The sequence below is a fragment of the Necator americanus genome, chromosome III (assembly GCF_031761385.1).
Source record: "Necator americanus strain Aroian chromosome III, whole genome shotgun sequence".
Classification (NCBI taxonomy): Eukaryota; Metazoa; Nematoda; class Chromadorea; order Rhabditida; family Ancylostomatidae; genus Necator; species Necator americanus.
The window spans coordinates 13,237,655-13,259,367 of record NC_087373.1 but is presented as its reverse complement, the minus strand read 5'-3'; the positions used below and the strand labels follow the sequence as shown (position 1 = coordinate 13,259,367).

At 42.5% G+C, this 21,713-nt stretch overlaps 1 protein-coding gene across 5 annotated transcripts; it reads right to left on the bottom strand.

Moving 5' to 3' along the window:
* Positions 1 to 1,217: 1,217 nt before the first annotated feature.
* On the bottom strand, positions 1,218 to 20,344 carry RB195_009449 (uncharacterized protein; the record flags this gene model as incomplete). 5 transcript variants are annotated; one of them, XM_064190004.1, is made up of 22 exons in its annotated part: positions 1,218 to 1,276; positions 1,406 to 1,549; positions 1,639 to 1,779; positions 1,857 to 1,985; positions 2,274 to 2,456; positions 2,519 to 2,765; positions 5,426 to 5,634; positions 5,708 to 5,956; positions 6,666 to 6,938; positions 7,021 to 7,149; positions 8,775 to 8,843; positions 8,953 to 9,222; positions 9,313 to 9,465; positions 9,517 to 9,685; positions 10,085 to 10,251; positions 10,303 to 10,516; positions 11,981 to 12,753; positions 14,117 to 14,214; positions 14,331 to 14,433; positions 18,677 to 18,843; positions 18,907 to 19,024; positions 20,308 to 20,344. In XM_064190004.1, 22 exons carry the CDS (start codon positions 20,342 to 20,344, stop codon positions 1,218 to 1,220), a joined length of 4,101 nt encoding a protein of 1,366 aa, XP_064047587.1. The 5 variants fall into 5 exon arrangements, with proteins under 5 accessions (XP_064047587.1, XP_064047588.1, XP_064047590.1 ...); XM_064190006.1 differs by lacking the exon at positions 10,303 to 10,516 and adding an exon at positions 4,779 to 4,829 and having other exon boundaries at positions 6,822 to 6,938; positions 10,085 to 10,231; XM_064190007.1 differs by lacking the exon at positions 10,303 to 10,516 and having other exon boundaries at positions 6,822 to 6,938; positions 10,085 to 10,231.
* Between the last annotated feature and the right edge of the window lie 1,369 nt (positions 20,345 to 21,713).

Below are 21,713 nucleotides of genomic sequence, written 5' to 3'. Positions count from 1 at the left end.
CGCTTGATTTCCTGTGGCCTAATTCTGGAAGAAAGCTATGCAGTACAAAGAAATAACGCTTGCATTTCTGCCGAAGCACTTTCAGTTTACTCGAGTTTTCCAAACAAATTGGCGAGTGTGGAATTCCTAGGTTGCTTGATAATATCGTAGAACGCGTGCAGTAGTCAAGAAGTTTTTCTTTGGAAAAGGTGACGCGGGTTCTGTTGATTTGCAGTTCTCGGAAATCGAATCACACTATCTAATCGAGTTTCTTGATTTCTCCTAAATCATTTGTCTAAGCATGATTTTATTTCTGTCTCAGTGCAAACACATTTAGCCGTTTCGCTTTCGTTCTGTTTCAGAGCTAAATAAGAATTTGTGACGGTACATTCTACGCCTGAGTTCGCGGCAGATGGAGGATACACGTCTCGTCCGCCTCTGGATCGTCCGCATCTTTGCGTCTCTCCCGGCATATCCACTGAACACGTAAAGTCTCGGAGGCATTCGCGGAGAATTCACCAGGGCAATCTCAACCATTCCTCCGACAGGAGGCAGTTGAAGGAATGAAAAAAGACGGAGTGTGTCAATCAGCGAGCACACATGTCTTTTTGTGGACTGTGGTGGTGTTCTTCATTACTGTATTTACACATTTACGAGAAAAATGTTACGCCTTTTATAATATCCAGGGAAGCCTAATAAATCGCGGTGTTATTGTTGTCTTGAACAAAAGCGTCAAATCTGTTCATCTCATTTCCTACTTCTTTCAGTTACTCTCGGTACTATACTGCAGCAACTTTTTCTTTGCATGGCTCAAGTTCATCGAGCTGTGTTATAATACTTACTATGAACTATTATGTTACGGGTCAATTTCACGTATGATACATTATCTTCAGTAAAATTTACGGCGACTGTGTGAATACATTGAGAGGGATGATAATCTGACTGTGTAAAATAGCAATGAGACCATCTTTATCGGTCGTAATAAATAAATTATGAACAAAAAAGGAGGTTGACTCGGAAAAACCGAAAAAGACTTCCCTAGGAAATACAATTTGTCGACAAAGCAACGTACAACAAAGTAGCATGCCGCACATTTACAAACGCGACCATACAACAAAGCGACACGATTCTCAAACAGCTTAACTGCCTATGTATTGCGTAGGAGATAAGTCTACACAGCACAAATGGCTAATAAATTATATGATAACTTGAAACACGGTTTTTGTATTGAGCGGCTCTCAAACTGACATCGTCTTCTTCACATCATCTACGATAGGTGAGTCGTTCATTTTCAAATCTGAATATGTGTGCTTAAGAGCAGAATATTTCCACTTGTTGTGGATTTGCTAATGATTTTCTGCTGAAGGTAAGTGAGGGAAGGGGAGAAGAGTGTTTTGAAAATAAAGGTGAAAGGTGGAATTCTTACTGAATTTACGTCGAACACATGCAATGCCTTGCATATAGGCTATTGGAGAACATTGACAGACGCCTGCATGACATAGCGATAAGCCCTCGGAATGTCCTACACATTCCGCATCCATGAAACATCTGGCCCCGATAGGACGTACAGCTAGAGGCAAATAGAGCATTGTTCAGGCCCAAGCAGTGATTATTCAGCTTGGCATAGCTAAGCTTAGCTTGCTTCTACACAGTACTCACAATTGTGCGGTGAAGATGGAATGATATCGTTACCACCGGGAGGACAGCATAAATTTTTAGATCGCACGCATTCAAATCCAGAACCACAACCTCCGTTCGGGAAACAACCGCTGGCTGCTGTTTCACCGTTAGGGCACATGCCTAAACGGTGTTTGTGTAGGTGTTTTTCGCATGTTCGTGGTGAGATTTGATGGGATATCCAGATGATGTTCACTGACTTCTCAACTTCGATTCCACATTAATTGGTGGGCAACAGTTACCGTTCTGACATTCATGACCAACTCCACACAAACCGTTTATACAAGCACCAGCTGGGATGGAACCGTCCGCACACGCTTCGGGGCGAGCTGAATCTGGCAGATGTGCTACATGCAGTGTCAAAATGTACATGCAATGAAAATCTGTCAAGGAACGGTATTCCCCACTGTTTAAGGGCTATTTCTAGGAGTTGAAAGCGATTTGAAAGGATTAAACTCGTTACTCGAAATGAGCTAAACGTTAGTATAAAGATTTAGTATTTGATAGAATGAAAAGAATGAGGTCGAGTTAAGCATAATCCCTCCTAATCGCCTGCTACTGCTCCACTGACAGGCGAATGACTGTGCTGATGGAATGAGATTGTTTCAAAACCGTACGTGGCATGTAGCTGTGAAGAGGTCGTCCAGCGTTAGGTCGTTTGTTCTGGCCAGGCCTTATTCGACTGAACGCGGTTGTTGTAGGGCAACATATGTCAGCATAAGTGTTGCAAGTGTATCCCGTGCTGCACTGGCCATTACTGCAAGGACCAGCTTGCACAGCAACCGCACACAGACCAGGTACTAAAATTTTTCAATCAACTCAATAAATCGAAGAACATATCAGTGTGAAGTACGGATCTGACCAGTCTGAAGATCCACACAAACTCCGTCGTTGGTTCCATCTGCGTTAGCGCTTGATTGAGGATATACGGCCACATATCCAACTGGGCACATTCCGGACACAGCCGGCCCAATCTGGTACTGTACATCACGATAGTTCACGACTGGACAGCACTGAGGATTTGTCGCATCGTTGTCGCAAGCGTATCCAACTCCACATCCGGCTGCAGTGCACGGGCCTATGCCCATAGAGGCTGTTTCACAGGTGCCCTGTAAACGGGCAGTTACGTTAAGACAATAATTAATAATAGTAATTTGAAGCAAGAAGACTTTAGCAAAGTTCGTTAGAAATCTGAAGAAGATTTCCCGAGAAGCTTTGGCTAGCCACAGAGGTAAAAGAAGCATAGACTGTAGATAGAGGAAAATAAGTGTTGTTTCCAGAAAAAAGGTTAACTGAAAGACTATAGAACGCATATAGATTTTCAGGAAAGCTGTTACTAAAATTGTTACTCCAGTAAGCAGATAGTTTTCGTCAAATGGTGTCAAGTCTTTTTCCTGGACATTGAACACCCGGCAATTTTTAGAATGATCAAACTCCATACTTTATTTAGATCATTGCAATAATACTCTAAAAATATTAGATGTTACAAAAAGAGTGCCACTATTTTAACGTTTATTTGATGCATTTAATTTTTTTTTTGCTCTACAAAAGCACTGTTCTCACCTAATAATACGAGGTTCTTTACAATTAGAAAGAAACTATTTCAAATAATGGTCAATTTCAAAATCATATTTCGGCATTTTTTCAAATTAAAATTTTTTCTCCTCTATAATTTAACACATTGACGATGAAACGGTTTTTTTTACTTATCCACCGAGTAAGAACAAGCATATTTTTCGTGTGTCGATTGTCAAACTTCATCGTCTTATGATGTCTGAAATAAAAACAGACTAAGGAACAAATTAAGTATTTTATAATTCCTAAAGAAGTGTTTTTATGTTGCTGCACCACAAAATCCTTGAACATTGTGTCACGCTGCAAAAAAACAAAGTTTGGCTGCGTTGTTAGAATGAGTGCAGTGAGAACAATCGTTTTGCGTTTAAAGGCATCACCCCACGAATCTCAAGTGGTACGGATTTCCAGTGGAGTATTCGTATACGGGATCGTAGATTATGGAGAGAAGGGTGATTACGTCCATTTCTTCCTAATTGCCGTAGAAAACGGCCCGGAAGATACGGCTTCGAGCGTTCCGGCGCACTATTTTCTACAAGGAGTTCGATTGGAGCGCGCCAGCCCTGTGCGGCGCCGCATCTTCCGAGCCGTTTTTTACGGCAATTAGGAAGAAATGGACGTAATCACCCTTCTCTCCATAATCTACGATCCCGTATACGAATACTCTACTTAAAATCCGCACCATCGTGAAATGTTGCCTTTGAACCCCATCTTATTCCCTTGAATTTATTCTATTTGATATTATTATATTTATTGTATTATGTCCTACATTTGAATTAGTTTCTCATTGAAATTTCATCGACACCAGAAATTCGAGGTGACCTTTACTGCTCACATAGGCCTATTCAAATAATTCGCTTTCTTATCGTAACAACAACATATGTTACGGTCAAATGGACCTCAATCAGTAGCGTCTTATTTTGAAAAATAATGATCGCAAAAGTACTGAAAGCGTTGTTTTCTGAGTGGGAATTCCTGGGAAATGCGATTCCAGAGACAATTATGTCCCGAGAACATAAACACGCATCCTGCTACAAGAAGGCAAGGGGACAGTTCCACTATAAAGTGCTGGAAAGATCTCGGCTTTCATCTCAATCAATTCACGGCGTTTTGTTCTAACGCTTAGCAGATTTAAGTGCTTGAGCTTGGGATATTCAGAATAAAAATTGTTTAATTTGCAATTTTCAATGCGTTCTGCAAAAATCGGATGTCTGACAATCTGTAGTCCACGTTAACAGTAACTAGCACAAAAAAATATATTTGATGAAATCGACCTGAATTAATAGAACTTCTTGAAAAAAAAAACTACTAAGAATACTAATTTCCTCTAACCAGGCACTACCAGAGGGTTTAGCGAAGGAATAAAGTCGGGTCGAAAAATTTTGATGTTTGGTTGAGAGTATATTGATTGAATAATGGCTGCAATGTTGGTCATTTTCAATCGATACCAGGGCACCGCAACCGTACGAACCGCTTTGTGCAGCCGAATTGTGCAAATGCACCAAACATCTTGAATTTTCGACTCGTCTATACCTTTCTACGTATCTTACCACTTGAGTGTTTTCTGTCCCACTCTTGGACGCATATTGTTGTGTGAAATCCTGAATAATACGATTTCAACTACTACAACCTTTTCGGAAATGGAAAAACTCAAATCACAGGCTCGACAACCGAACGTTCTCTTCCTTAATAATCTACAAAAATAACTAATGTAGGACAAAATAATAAGTAGAAATTTCGCTCATTTTGTAACCGATCCGCTGAAAAGATCCATAAAATTATGGGCTTTCTCAAAGAAAAAGAACTACTAGTACCACAGCACTCAGAACAGGGACATCTGTGTGGTACAGGAAAAATCCTAGAAAAATCAATATTGTTGCAAGTGTCCAAAAAAATCTGTAGCTTCTTCTGTAACGCCAAGGATGAAAGAAGATCACTTTTGTGGATTTTCAAATCTCCACATTTTCTTCACAATTCTCTGCGAAACGCTTAGTAAAACTAGAGGGATCGCTGTATAATTTTAGACTTTTGTAAGCAAATCTTCACAAAAAGACAACTTGAGGCAGTTTTTGATAGACATGAAGGTTCTAGCATAAAATACTTGCTGAGTCCTACAAGACAAATTAAGAAGTTCACCTAGAAATTCACCAAATATTGTTTTTGCATCAAATTTCCGAATTTGTCAAAATATGCTCACCACAAGGGCAGCTGATGCAGCCGGGCAACAAACGGTTCCAGTTAAAGTGGTGCCTGCGGGACAAAGTCCGTTCACCGCCGGCGTTCCTGCGCTGCCATCCGGACATGCAGCAGCGACGTTACTACAGCACTGATTTCCTTGAAGATTGTATCCTTCGGGACACAGACCATTCACTGGTGGTCCGATCGGTTCACCACCATTTGGACAGCCTAAAAACTCACAAATTTCGCTGTTACTCGAGGATTTATCCGAAAGTTCAAAGTGTCTACTCTTTGGACCTACTTGAAATAGGGCAACAGATATTTCCAGTAGTGCAAGTGTATCCAGTTCCACAGTAGTAGCTGATTTGAACGTTTCCACAAGCACCTCCAGTACACGACGGAATACAGGCCCCGATAGCTTCCGAACCATCCAGACATCTGACGGCTTGGCCGGCAGTTCCCAAACAGCATAAACCATTCTGGCAGGTGTATCCGGCACCACATTGACCATTGACGCAACCGCCTGCAGCCTGGTTACCATTCGGGCACACTGAAAATGTCGTGCTTCAGATAATTGAGAAAAACGTAAGTGACAGTACACAGGACGAAAGAAATGTATGGTTCAAGAAATGGTTTTGTCATTTTAACCATTAGGAGTATGGAGTGAAGGGGCTAGGATTCACTGGACTTACAGGTGATCTCCCGCGGTCAAACCATCAATGATATGGGGATCAGGCATATTTTTCGTTGAAAAGTAGCGTCAAGAAAAAACGTGACCATGATAAAGGAACTCCAGCGATGTAATTATAAGAAAAGGGCAGCCCTAATAATTAAGGAGTGAGCTAGGACTTTTTGTAATCAGTTAGAGCCCGTAACGACGACAATGATAGTTCTTGATCGAACACATTCGTTGTGAAGAGAATTTCCGTTGCGAAAATCGATGAATCGACAGATTTTTCGGAGCATGAGGATATTTTGCTCCTAATTTGAGCGTATTTGTGAATATGGGGGTCTTTCGTGAGTATGGACTCTGTTTTGTCGTTCAGCGCATTTATAGTGGGATAAATCTCCAACTGGAAAGCATAAAATTTCAGGAAGTATGTGTAGGTTAAGGTACATGAATCACAGTGGAGGCGTTGCGGTCGCTCAGATCAACACAAGGGTCCTCATCTGCATGCTGACCACATACCTTAGGAAATACTTTTCTGTTAATAAGAAATATCTTATGGAAAAATCCTGTTTATGGTTATATAACATACTTAAGGCTGACTCAGAAAAAAAAACAGCAGTAACAGCATCAGGTTTTACAGAGTCTGGAAGCCATGGAGGCCAAACAGTCATATGACTGCCAAAGACTAATTGCTCTTCCTTCATATTAGTTGAATTTGTAAACGCAATAAAATTGTGAACGTCACCGAAAGGATTCCTTGTGACCGGCGTTAAACAGCATTGATTCTGGATGCATGAGTATCCAGTAGCACAAGCACCATTGATGCAACCACCAACTGGTAGACCTCCGGTAGGACAAGCGACTGAAAAAAATCGTAAATGTTCTCTAATCGGTGTCGTTTCGCAAATATAACCGAAAAAAAAGTTGAAATCTAGAAAATGTACATTGAATGCCGGCCTGAGGAGCTGAATATGCTGGACAACAAGCGTTTCGTACACAAGAATATCCAGGTGAACAGTATCCGGAGTTACACTGACCAACGGGATAGCCACCTCCAGGACAAGCGTTGATCGCTGGAAAAGGGCTAAGTAGCGTCTACAAAAAAAAATCATCCTTATCCAGGGAAGAAATCTTCGCCACCCTTGGAAAGTCAAAGGCTTCTAAAGCAAGTCAACACTCAACCGGAACTTTTATTCGTTTTTCAGGAAAAAAACCAAATAACTGCAAAAGAAATTGTCAAGAAAACGATTACTATCATAGATTGATAAAGGGACCACTGTTGTCAGACCAGAACCAGAATTTCTTTCGCTCCACTACAAATTTTCAATTCAAAAATCCAAAACGAAACAAAAAATCCGAAATAAAATTCGTTTTGAACCTATCAGCGATATCTTAGCTAAGGCAACCAGCCAACAGCAGATGGTTCTAGCCCCGCCTACGTTGGTCGCGTTGCGCTACGTTCAACCTACGTCTTGTTGCTTACTTGGACTGCTGATCGTCGTTGAGGTTTTATCACCTCAGTTTAAAGGCATTACCCCACGAATCTGAAGCTGTACGGATTTCGGATTTTTCCGGGCCGTTTTTTTTACGGCAATTAGGAAGAAATGGACGGAATCACCCCCTCTCCATAATCTACTATGCCGTATACGAATACTCCACCTGAAATCCGTACCACCTCAGATTTGTGGGGTGATACCTTTAATTAGAGCTACTGCCTTAGATCCATATTTAGAACGGAAAATTCCAAAATGTGATCTGTATTATGCACAGTGAAATTGAAGCGCAACACAGCAGTGGTCATTAAGGTCAAGTCAGATTAATTAGTATTAATTAATTATCAAGTTTTTTTGCTATTCAAATCTAATTCTAATAAACCAATAATTCTATGGTTAGTAATCCATAAAGGATGCGGTAAGAGCTCTAATTCTTCGTTCCTACGGTATGTTTTCGTTCCTACGATATAACTTGGAACGCACCACCTTTGTATGCGCACCGCTTCCACGAGCGAGCGATAGAGAGTCAATGAGGTCTCCTCAACAACCTACTCAAGAAAATCGATAAGGGGAGCAGAGCGCGTACAAAGGGGGCCCATTCTAACGCACCTCGTAGGAGCAAACGCTGTTTCCCACGCCGTACCTAAGGACAATAAAGGGAAATTGAGGTGATCGTGTTCATATTCGTAATCTACACCTTAAACTCTATGTTTTCCCTTAGGGTTTTCTCATTACGTGAATTTTGTGAAACGCTGCCTTTAATTGTTTTGTCCGAACGTTTACGCTGTGCAAGAAAAACATTTGAAGATGCAACGTATTTTGAGGAATTCGGAAAATACGATGGATCTATCATTGCACGCTCTCACATTCGCAAGGATTTTTAATCTATCCAAGTTTTGAAGCAAAATTCTTGCTGCAACTTCTAGGAATGGCTTGCCCTCGATTAAGAAAAAAGGTAATCGACAAATGAATAAAATGCTAGTAAAGTAAACGTGAGTATTGTCTTGCATAGCTTTAGTAACTAAAAAGTTAAAACTTTGCTATTAGCTTGTGTATTTCAACTGAACACATGCAATCTGGAAGAAAAAGAAGTACGGGAGCAAAATTAGTGTTTCGTCATTTAACCAATCAACCAAGGAAGACAAGAAGGCTTAAAACTGAAAAGTGTTGAAGCAGAGTTAAACAGAATAAGTAGCAGAACATACGAAGAGCGATTATCGGAGGAGAAGCAGCTGACTGCGGACAACCGGCACAATTCGACGACGATAACGGCACTGTAAAAAAGGCAAGCGTTCACAACTAAAAACAGGTGTGGTCAGCCACGTGAGCTCGATGTCTGAGCGCATGCAAGGTGAACTGAATTCAAAGCGTTATAACACATACAACATGGTGCGTTGGCGGAGGTGATGGTGCCGGTACGGCATGGTCGTGATCTCGAGGAAAATTTCATGCGAGCGGGCGGCAATTTCACTTTCGTTCCCAAATCCATCTCTTCTTTCCATGCTTGTACTGTTTGTGGTGAAGTGTTTGCATCGATTAGTGGTAAGATTAGCGGACAACATTGTTGTAATCTCGGATCGCAGAACAGGCCGGGTGGACATTCGCCACTGGCGGAACACGGTAGCGAACTGCTAAAACCACCTGCACATGTACCTGAAGCTAAACTGGGTGTGTAAAGTGCGAAGGTTAGGCGAGGGCTAGTGCCTGTTTGGTGAACTTATGGCTAATGCATGTGCAACGAACTGCCGTCTCCAGTCGCTTTCACTAGAATCGCGTCCAGATCGGCCAGATGCTCCGGAAATCCGTAGCCTGGCGGTCCAACCGGCCAATCGTTCTCTTCATGCTCGTTAGATGTGCTGTTCGCTGTGGTTAGTGATCTACGTTTTCGTTTTCTTACTGTAACCATGCAAGGTAAGTGTTAGGTGTTCTAAAAGTCTGTTTGCTCACCTGAAACGGCTGAGAGTGATGGCAGAGATCCAGAAGTGCAGCAATAACCATTGTTACAAGTACCCACAGAGCAGGGATTTGAGTTGGAGCACGACGAAAATGTGCAAATGAGTCCACTGGCTGGTTGTCCTAAACATCCCAGACGTTTGTTAATAGGACTTAATAAATCCTAAAACAAGGATCAGTCTATGGGCTAAGGCATTGTTCATTCTGCAGTCGTCGTGATTCAGGATGAAAAATCTGAGCATGCTTGTTAGATATAGAAATAGTTTATTTCTCTTTCATGCAATAGAATTAAGAGGCAAGGAAAGGCACGACAATAAAATCTCTGGTAGGATGTCTTCGCTGTTGAGGTAGGGTGGCATCTGAAAAATGAGAATAATTCACAAAAATAGTTGTTTTTACACACTTCAGTACAATTCACCTCCTGCTCAAGTGCAAATTTGTTTACTTGTTTGTTTATCTGATTATTGATTGATAATGAATGAGGCTAGGAAACCCAGGCACATCCGAAATCACCCACACGAAGGCGAGAGGTGTCTTGTACGAGAGAAATCTATCTACGCACCTTTTCACACGAACGGTAGACAACATCTCCCCACGTGATTACAGAAATACGGTGAGGGGCACTGTAGGCTGTATCGACACTGTTCTCCGAATCGAGGATACACCTCAAAACTTCCAAGTGGACATGTTGACGGTACTGTTGGACGATCTGAAACGAGCGGTTGTTTACTGAAGGAGAGAGAAAATCATCAAAAAAGAAACATTTTCCTCGTTACTCACCTCTCAAACAACAGATGCTGTGATTTTCCTCAGTGGTAAAGCACAAATGTGTTGTTGGACATTGCATTACTCCACTACACATCGCGTACGGTGTGCTACCGTCCGGACAAGTGCTCCTAATCCGACAACAGTAACCATCCAGTGTGCATGTATACCCAGCTGGACAAAGGGCAGCATGATATATGGAGCAACGTTGTTCCTCTAAGCAGCTGGGCTAAAAAACAAAAATAAAATTACAGTAGCATACAACACGGAGGGAAGAAAGGTATGTGGCGTAGGCCCGCACACGATCATATTTACTCCATAAGAGTTGCTGTATCAAATATTCTAGAAATTAGTCCTGTGCAAAAATGTAATTTCATTTTAGCAAAACCGCCACTTTCGTTTGTCGATAAATAGTAATACAATACATTTTCCACTTAGTATATTCCCTTGTTTTCAAACCTGAAAAACCTATCAGAGAAACCAGCCACTTTTGCTTAGTTACTTGTTTTTCGCTGACCTAATCCTAATGTTCCAATGTTTTATTAAAGCTTCTTTGACCAGGTATCGTTACAGCGCTCCCTCAAGACGTCAAAAATATTGTCGGTGACGAATACGATCAACCTATCGATCGCAACTCGTCTGCCGAACATTCTTTCTCTGCTTCAACGACATTCTTTCTCCATCATCGTTTAATCTCGACATTGTAATTAGCCACAAAATTCAGGAGGGGCAGGTGTAGTGTAGCGGTTAGAGCTTTCGCTTCCTGCACGATCGATGGTAGGTTCGAATCCGCCCTAGTGCTCACCAAGCCTTTCATTCCCCCGGGGTCGATAAATTGGTAGCACACTTGTCTGGGAGGACAAAAACCCTGACTTCACACATCGGCTAGCCACCGCAAGCCACTGTATAGGCCAGTTACAGGTTCGTAGCGGCTCAAGCGATTTTGAATTGAAGTGAACGTGGGGACGCATCCCGAGCGGATTGACTTACGCCAGACACTTACACTTTATAAAGGCCAGTCGTTTTCGTTATTCACCCCCTTTGAATTTTAGGAGGTGTCTCAGAAAACTGACGTGGTTGGAAAATGTGTAGGAAAATACAAGGTTCGGAATGCTGATTAAGAGAATGAGTGGGGCCCATGCAATTCCACCTAATCGTACTGAAAAAAAAACGGTGTGAGATACGGCGTTTGTTCCTGTGAGGTGATCGAAAACGCACGCGCCTCATCAACGAGCGAACGGTCGAGAATCGATGAGGTCTCCTCAGCAGCCTACTGAAGTAAAACCAATGACTATGTTGCTGAGGGCATACAGGTGGTTCTAACGTAGCTCGTTGGAAACAAAGCGGTTCCCACGCTGTTTTTCAGGATGTTTAGGGGGAAATGAGCGCAATCACGTTTATATTCGTAATCTATTTGCATTATGAACTCTATATTTGTTCATGGAGACCTTAACATCATCAGGTTGCGCTGCTTTTAATCTGCGTTCTTCTTTCCTACAGGAATATGCCATGTTTATTATCCAGCTGCCTTCCAGCTACTTCGAAACATCCATCTCTCCATTACTGATCTTAGGTTCAAATTTCTCCTGTAACGTTTTGGAACACTTCTTACTAGGTTGCTTCTTTCTGCACCTATTCCCAGACTAATGTAAATAAAAACAACTAACTCATCAGAATAATCTGCAGTACTCACCTTTTCGAATGTGGCGATCGATTCCATAGGTTTCGCGACACCTTCAGATGGTTTCTTTGGAGATGGAGAAGGAGGAGGAGTAGAAGAAGAAGCCGCTGCTGGCAGCCCAACGGAGGTATCTTTTTCGGTGTCATTGTCATTTGACTGGTCGCTTACGATAGCACAGCAGACATTTTGCTCGCAAAAGGACATTATAGGGCATTCGTCGGTGAATTTGCAGAACACGGGAACAGAAAGTGGGAGAAGTCCGTTTCTACAGCGTTTTGCCTTTATTTTGCAACATTGACCGCTAAGACATTCACAGTTTTCCGGGCATGGATTACTCAGGCTGCAGTCCTCCACACGAGTGTCCAAATCGCAATCGTCTATCGGCATCGCGGCTGGCATCTTCGTTGTTTTTTCTTTAGACGCTGGTTCAGCAGTCAATGCTGAATAGGCGGAGTCGTTCGTGGACTCTGAACGCGTGGACATCGCCTCCAAATTATTACTGTAAGGATCATCATTTCCCTTCACTGCCAGATCGACAGACACCGCCGCGAACTCCACTTTGGGCCTCATTTTACGTTTTTTCTGCACTTGCGGACAACAACCTCCAAACACGCATATTTCGCCGGCTCTGCATTGATACGCATTAGTGCAGGTGAAAAGCACTTTGTCGCTGCTTGGACACACATCCAGACGGCAGCAGTTGTTCTTGCAAGCGAACGTGGGCGGGCAATCGGCTGAATCCTGACACGAAGCACTCATCACCGAGCATGTGGCGTCGACAGTCACTAAAAACAAAAAATAGACGAGCTTGCGCTCTGCAGCAAGGTCAATTGTGCTGGCTGGACCGCTCACGCGCTTCGTTTTTCGTATGTTTCGTGAATCGTGTGACAACGAACGTAAATGCGGACTGATCACTGATCAAACACTCATTAGCTGACCACAACGGAGCGCGAGAGCATTCCCGACAAACACTACTAGAACTCACAAGGAACCAGTGACGGAGAGGCGAAAGTCGTGGCTCTGTGGATATTGCTGCGATCAGAATGATCGCTGTGATCCGGACGTTGCGATCCAGGGTGTCGACGAGATTTTCTTGCGAGCAAGAATTGTATTGGATAGTAGGGTTTGTGTAGGAGTGAGGATAAGCGACAGCAGAAGTTTCGTGACGTGCAGAAGGTCCCATACACACACGGACAAATCCCCTGCGGTTCGGATCCATCCGGACATGCGAATGGTTGTTCTTCTGCAAGCGATTAAGGGGAGAAAAAGGTGTTAGAACGGGGTGTGACTTTCTAAGGTTATTATGAAGTAAGATGAATTTTCAGGCAAAGGTAGAGAGAACTAGTAGAGGTCAGTCTAAGGATTGAGGTGACATTAGAGGTCTAACTGGGCTGAGTCACTGCTAACGTTTGAATATTTTGCTCATTTTTGTTAACATTCAGTTTACAACGTTGAGAGGAATTTTAGTTTAGAATTATGAGCAACAAATTAATTCTTCCAAAGAAAAGGAGAAGCGCGCTTCTAAGAAGCGTCCAAAAATAAAAAGGATGTGTTGTACAGCCACGGTCCAATGAAAACAAGTACCCTTTTTTCCTAAAAAAATTCCAAAAACTACGTTATCTATTATCAAACTACGTAGCACTCACAGTCGGGTCAAAACGACCTGACTTCTAGCGTAAATGCGTAAAAAGTAGCATTTGAAATGGGGCCCTCGTTCAACCACGCAGTCCTATTGGAACTGGTGAGGGTCCCATCGCGAGCGCAAACGCCTACGCCACTAGCGTGCTCAAGTTGATTGATTAGCATTAAGAAATTACGCATCACGAAAATGTAACGGTACACACTTCTCCTTTCTATTTTTCCGTTTTGAGGAATTTTTCTGCCTAACGTTTTAACGGTTAGGCTGTTACGCCGAGTTCAGAGCCGCGCTGGCGGCGCGGTTTGGTGGTCCTTAAGCACACTGTCGTGAACAGTCAATAACCATCAAAGCGCAAAGCTGCCGAACCGCGCCGCCTGTGCGGCTCTGAACTCTGCGCGCAGCCTTAGACATTATCTTTAGTGACTTAGTGCTTGAAACAGCCCAACTAAACCAACAAGGTAGAATAAGGAAAGGGAGGAGGAGGATTTCATGCTGAGTTTATCACTTACGGGAAAGGGAATTCATTCTCTTCGGCACAATACAGGTTTGCTGCTCAAAATTGAAGATGAATCCATCCTGACACGACTTGCGAACCCATCGAAGCGAACTGAATCCGAAAGTTTCTCAAGACCTGTGGATTTTGAAAGGAGGACAAACATCAATTTTGTGCTTTGATTCCTCGAATAGTTTCTTGAAGAAGTAAAAAAAAAGTAAAACACCTACGTTTGATCACACTGTAGATAGCTGGATGGAATATCTTGGCTGGCTTGCAGACAAGTGGCCGACACAGCACAGGCGTCAGCTTCCCGTGCATCGTTGTCTTGTTCTGAAGAGATGAAGATCATCACCGCGTTATATTCAACTACGTCTGAGGATAGTAAAAGGATAAATTCACTGGCGTCAATCCACTCGTTTCACTCCAAACTGTGACCGTCGGGGTTTTGGAACTCATGTTGGCCTGTGCAATGACATGAGGGGGTCAGTCAATATGTGAAGTCAATGTTCGTATCCCGGAAAAGTTTGGTACCAATTCGTTGTCCCCGGTGGGATGAAAGGGAGCGTACTTTTTATCGACTGCGCTACTCCTGCCCTTCTTAGGACACTAGCACTTTCAACTCTACGATGCCAAGATTCAAAGAAGGTCGAACTTGGAACTTACTTTCAAGATAGTTTTTGATTGAGATGAGCGTGTTGAAACGGTCATAGCTACAGAACAACAAATAGTACCAGAAAAAATGGCAGTAAGAAAGATAAAGTGAAACGTTCATTGCACTTTGGCGACTGTTTGTATAGGAAATAAACCGCAGCGAGCAATAATGATGTGCAAAAGGAGTGTACCACAACGAAAATAACTCGTGTCCCAAGATGAAAATGATCTGAATAACCTGCCGAATATGTCAGACATTTTGTGTAATTTTCAGAAACCAGCGCGGGTCCTATAAACACCTCTTCCTTACAGTTCCAGATGGAGATATACCAATGGGAAGATTGCGGAGATGTGAAAGTAATCAGCGATGGTTGGAGAAACGTTGCTTGTTTTCAGACCACACATTCTTCAGAACTAAATTCTGGAAGTATATTTGAAATAAGCGGCTCATTTGATTTCGGGGAGTAATTTCAAAATTTAATTTCTCCTACTCCCAAGGATTTTATGAGGAGGATTTGCGGCGGATTGATCCGTCGGAGGCGTCGCGACACAGGTTGGTAGCGGTGTTCTATTAGTGCTGTACCAGTTTCAGTCCTCCTCGCTCTCTCCTACGCCTTCTCCAGGCACAAAACTCTAACAAGGTAGTTCGTAATGTTCTCCAGTGGGAATCACTCTTAGTAATGAAGCGATTTTGCACAACTACCCCTAATTAGCTGATGATGCTCTTAATTAGCTGCAGCACTGCTTCGACGCAACACAATAAACCACCGCCATTGTTCCATTTGCGAAGCGGTCGAGTTTCAGACTAAAATAGCTCATCGGTCGACGGCTACGGTATGTCCATAGCTAAATTGCTGCTCGAAGATGAACGAGGTCTCCGCTGTCTGCGCCCGAATCACCGTGATTTTTTGTGTGTGCTGGGGGAGTAATTAGCATTCGAACGACGTAACTCCCTCCATTTTAGCAGCTTCGCAAGTAAGTCCAACAGTGAGTGAGGAGAGCGTATTGCTGGGGTGGACTTGTGGGTGCGAATGTTTGCTTAAAGTGAACAGTTTGGTCACGACCGTGGCGGTCGCCCGGCTTTCGCGCGCTCATCGCGTGGAGAGCGCCTAGAGACGGGCGACGGCGGCTTTCTATATACGGATGGCCAGTGCTACCAGATTAGTTGCATACATTAAGCTGCCATCGTCTAGTTTCGTCTTCAAACAAGATATTGCGGAACATATTACGGTGCGGGAAGAAAGGATTCAAATAAAACGCAAAATAAACCCGCGGAACCCCCGATTTCACCCCGGGACTCTCACATTCTTCACAGAGTTTCATCTCACTGGCGATGTTCTGGATCACAGTCATAAATTGACCTTCTGAAGGCTCCTTAGCGTAAGCTCGTCATCTAAGAAACCCAAGAAATATCATGGATCCGAAAGCATACGCATTACCCCGGTACCCCATGAACTGCAGATTCTCCTATTGTCGTCAAAAAATCGAAGACCAAACCGTTAAGCAGCTCAGGGAACCCCGAAAACAGACAGATCGAATACGTCGAATAGATGATTGTTCGAAAAGGTTCCCACACAGGCAGAAAATAAAGAGTACGTAGAAGATAAGGCGAGCTTTGAGGATAACTTATGACTTGGGGCTGAGAATGTTCTAGATACATAACTACGAAGGTGGAGGAATTAGACGGATTCAAAATGAGTAAGGCTAGCCTCCACATATCACTTATCGCTGATATTTCTTACTCATTAAGGGGTTCGATTGGTTTTTCCGTATGTGAGGCCAAGTTAACCTCAACTCATCTGGTGATCTTATTACTAATTTTCTTTCAGAACCAGTCCAACCATGTGGGGACCGTAGCTGAAGTATAGACGAGTCAATTCCTAGAAGCGTGAAAGAATTTAGATTTTTTCATATTTTGCATATTATTCATTGTTTATGGGTGGTTGAAAGCCTACAGAAGAAAATTCAGGCGGAAGATTCCTACACATAAGAGTACTACCGTACTCTGTGCAAAGAAAAGTAGGGAAATGAATAACTTAATTGACCTAAACTAAGCATACATGTACAGGCCATTCTAAGAGTTAAGCCTTGACAATTTCCTCAAATATTTTCAAATTTCAAGCCTCAAATAATTATAAAACGGTCAGTTTGATTTTCCGATTAATTAGTTCCATTATTCTTAGCCAAACAGAAAAATTGATGAGAACCTAGAGGGCTAGGCGATTATGTGGGCTATTCAGGAAAGTTAGCTAATTTTTCCAGTAGTGGAAACATTGTGTCATTAGCGAAATTAGACCAATTCCAACTCAACAAAAATCACCTAAATCCTCTTCTCAAAAAAAAAAAAGTGCATCCAAACGAAGGAAGGGGCTTACAGATCCAGAAAAGAAAAATATTGTCTCATCTTCCGGAAATTTCAATGGCAGAAAGACGGGATTGAAAACAATTAAAAATTACTCTCACTCAATTGGTGTACCGTAGGTTAGGTAACAACTTTCATTCATCACTTAGCAGTCTCCTTTACCTACGTATCCTGTGGTTTACTTCTCTGGAGGAATTACTGTGTCTTATATTCAGAAAAGAGATTTTATGCCTTGTTATTGGACCTGCTAAGCAAAAGTACGAGCTAGGATGGAAAAATTTCTTTGAAGGACTGACCGGAATATTTCTAGTGATTCTGAAAGTTGATCCAAATACAGAAATGTAAACAAAAATGATAGTGAGGAACAAGAAGAGGTTTTATGATAAAATTGTGGATGAAAAGACACGTCGCCGATGCAACACAGTTCGTATTCTCGTTAGCTCTTTACTTTGCTTCGCCACATATTTTTTTTCATATTTCTGGGGTACTTTCGTCCATGCTTTCTATTAACATTTCTTAGCTTTATTTAAATTTAAATAGGTCAACATTTTCTATTAACAGAAACAATGCGCCTCTGAGGAGAGGGAAATGGCCAAAATGTCAAGCTAATAAAAGTGCCATCTGTTATAAAAAACCTCGTGGACACAGTAGTAGAAAACATACACAGAAGCACGCCGAGGTGTCAAGACGCGAATAGTTTCAACTTCTAGATATTTTGACAAGAATTCTGCGTATTAGCCATTCTTTGCTTCTCTTCTTTCCTCTCTCTCTCGTAATCTTCCTATCTCTTCATCCAAATGCAGGTGCTTTATATCTTCTACAGTAATATTTTTGTAGTTTTTTTTTCGAGAAAACAATTCAGCACCTACTGCTACATTGCTCTCCAGCGTTCACTCATGGGCTTTTATAGAAGACGCACTTGACCCTGAACCACTGGAAAAAAAACCGGCCACACCAATCGTAGCATACAGTCTCTTTCAAACCTCTACACTATAAAAAGTGGGATCAGCTGACAAAGCGCATGTTTACCTTAAGCATCGCACGCTCAAGTGTGTATGTCCTATATGGAAAACCATAGTAGACAGAAATTTTCCACGCTACCATACACGGATCGTGCTACACGTGCTTTTTGTACAGTACAATCCCTCTACGTCGGTGTCGGCGTAATTTGCTTGCTTGCTCACTTGAGGGCTTCGACATTGTTCTTCCGGGTGCGCGTGCGGCTAATTGCTCTCTCGCCGTCTTGGTCGGCGCGATCCATCGTCGCCGATGGACCGCTCGCTGCTGTTTGCACGCACGTCCACCACACGTCTATTTGAACTTCGATTATCACTGACTGTAGCGGATAAGAGGCGGCTACTGTCACAACATTAAATGTGAGCGCGCCGGACCCGCCGGACTTACCGCGACCAGCTGTCACTTTCCGCTCCAAATTCACCCCATCGAATCCCGTTAGAAAATCCCTCGAAACCGTTCAGTAATCGTACTAACCAAAGACAAACAAAGAATTCAAACAAGCACACACATACACACACATTCAGTTGGTGGTATTGAACTGACCGCAAATATTCGGCGCATTCTGTTTGCGCATGAGTTTTGGATGCTGCTGTGGTTGAGTGTTTTCCATTGGAGCAGTAGCAGATGACCCGCCGGTCGCTGGCGCCGATGGTGCCGCCGCCGCTGCTGCTCGAGACTTCACAACCCAAACACCGTCCCCGGCTGGACTGCTGAAATTTAGAGAAGTGAGATAAACACATCGAAAAATAATCGAGAATAACTGCAGTGTTTACTCTGATGTTGCTTCACATTTGAGGAAAAATTGCGTTTGTTTGCCACCGATTTGCACATCGGTTGTGCCAAGATGGCAATTCCCACCAATGACAGGGGTTTGACACAGGCCTGGGGTCACTGAAAAATGACTGCGATCACATGGACAACACCGCTATGAGATAGCTTCCGAAAAAAAAAGATGAGAAAAATTTTATGCAACTAAAAAAAAACACATAGACAACAACAACTTTTATGTGAAAATGATGAACATGATTTATCTTCCTCGGTAACTGTGAGAGTTTAATTCAAGTGAGAGATACTTTGAAACTCTGCTCCTATTGAATGTTTTTCACAAAATGGTAATTCTGAATAAAATATCCAGAAACAGGTGTAGCGTGTCTTCCTACAAAATATTCTCACTAAGCATTGATGTAAGAGCGTCAGGATACTTCCAGCTTCTTTTGTTCAAAAATTTCTCAGTGATGACGGTTGTGACTGCAATTGAAAAAAGGACCGGGAAAAAAAAGAAAAAGGAAAGAAGAAAAGAAAAAATGAGCTGAGATGTGCAAAGGAACTTGTTGGACTACTGACAATAGATCATTTTAGTAATTTTTTCTCATTCCAGCCTAAAGCGTCTTATAATTGTTCCCATTCCAATTCAAAACAATACATTCATCATGGACTTCTATTTATGAAGTGAGTAATGAAGAGACCTATTATAATTTTTATCAGAATGACCTGCTGCTTTGATCCATTTTTTGTTAAAAAAAATAGAAATGGTAAGTCATAGAGGCGAACGTTTTTCCTTTATGATCACCCTGAAGTGCGTTGAATGTCCGAAAAATTCTCGTTTTCATCCATAAATAACAGAGCATGAGAATGACTTGAGAACAGCTTTGGTGAGCGTACCACACAGCTCTGTCAGAATAGGCCTTCACCAAGTGAATGGATATGGCCCTTGACTTGGATGAAAGCTGAGCTTGGTTATGGGTTAAAAAAAATGCCAAATACATTTATCAGAATCCCAAAGTAAAAAATTTTTAAAAATTCTTCATTGTTAAATTTTACTAACCGATTTTTGCTTTCACTTCATTGCTGAACTTAGACTTTTTACTTTTGTATGGTGTTTTGAATACAGTAATCAGAGGTGAGCTTTTTCAGAATTAGGATAACACTGTTTTTAAATGTAAATGAACAACTTTTGGGCTACTCCATCCACGTTCCATGAGAATAAAACCTAGGTTTCTTGGATTTAGGTGATTTACTTCGTTTAGGGATGATGGATTATCTTGCACCTTCCACGATGATTTTGTTTACATGCTTAGATTTGAAGAAAAAGTATAACAGTGCTCAAGTAATTAATACGCACGAAAGTATGACTGTAAAGTGAGGTCAGCGAGAAAAAAGCGTCGGAAACTCACCAAAGAATAATGCTGCTATAAGCAGTTGTCGGTGCATGGTGGTTCCTGTAGCTGTCGGATCCGCTGCTCGATGGGAATAAATGAGTTGCGGTGCAGCCAGGGACGACTTACGGGGTGCAGAGAGAGGGTGTGAGCAGAAGAGGCCCGTTGATGGTGCCTGTATGGAAGGTTTGTGTGTGTATGTTTGAGTCGAGTCGCCGACGATTGCGTCCGCCTCCTTTGAGGGGTGGCTTGCTAGCCGTGATGAGGGCGGAACGGCGGTGTTGAAGAGAATTCGAAGAGAAGCTCAGACTCAGGGACGAATCGTTCACGAACAAAAACCTGAGTACAAACCCGATCAGGACGGTGCTTAGCCGTTTCGCACAACTTCGATGCCAGTTCTTCACAGAAACGTTTTTTGGAAGGTCGTAGTCATACTCAGACTCAGCATTGTTCCTCTTTCCTACTTATCTCACAGCCACCCCGATCAATCTTCATTAAAACTACACCTCTTCTAGCACTCGCACATTTTACCAAGTTACCGTATCCCCCCATTACAGTAAGTCTCAATGAATCGCACGTGATAACAGAAACTTAAATTATCACTGGTAGTCGGTCAGCACAAACCCCGCCCACAATCTCCGATTGTTTGCATGCGCTCAAGTGAGGATTATCCGTTTTCTTTATTTAGAGTACGCTGAGAAAGACAAAAATAGTCTCTAGTCAACAAATGCGTTTCGTTTCTGGTGGGAAAATAACGTTCGAAGCTTTTCGTACTATTTGATGCCGCACAGTTTAGTCATTCATTGTTTCAGTGATAACGTGGAATCCTATCAAGTGTAGCCCATAAGGAATGGACCTAAGCTGCACAATGAAATTCTTCTGGAAAGAAAGCGCGTCATAGCCAGATTTTAAAAAATCAACCAAAAATTGAACTAAGCTAGTATTCGCTAACAACATCCATGCTAACGAGGGAAGTTGTGGTGGTAACTAACAAAAAGAATCATTAGATTCTACATTCCTACTTAAAAGCCGTATTAAGAAAAATTTTGACTGTTGTGTTCTTTTCTACAACAAATTGACTTTACTTGACTTAATCGGCGGACGGGTGTTAAGGCCTAAGGCGGCTATCCTCATCTTCGCCGGGATGTGTCGTCCTCGAACCTATCCGAGCCCATCCTGTTCGATCTTCAGCTGAAGTTCGCATAGAATCTACCCATCCGTCGCTGTTTCACATCCTGCGAAACCTAACGTCTCTCCTGAACTGCCTATCCACGCCAAGTGTCCTCAGATCTTCCTTCGAACCACTGTACAGAACTTTCTTTTACGACCAGGAGAGGGGCTGGGGAGGGGGGAAGGGTGGGGGGTTTCATAGTTAGGATCTGGAAGCATCCTCAAGACAACTTGAACAAGGCGATCAGACAGTC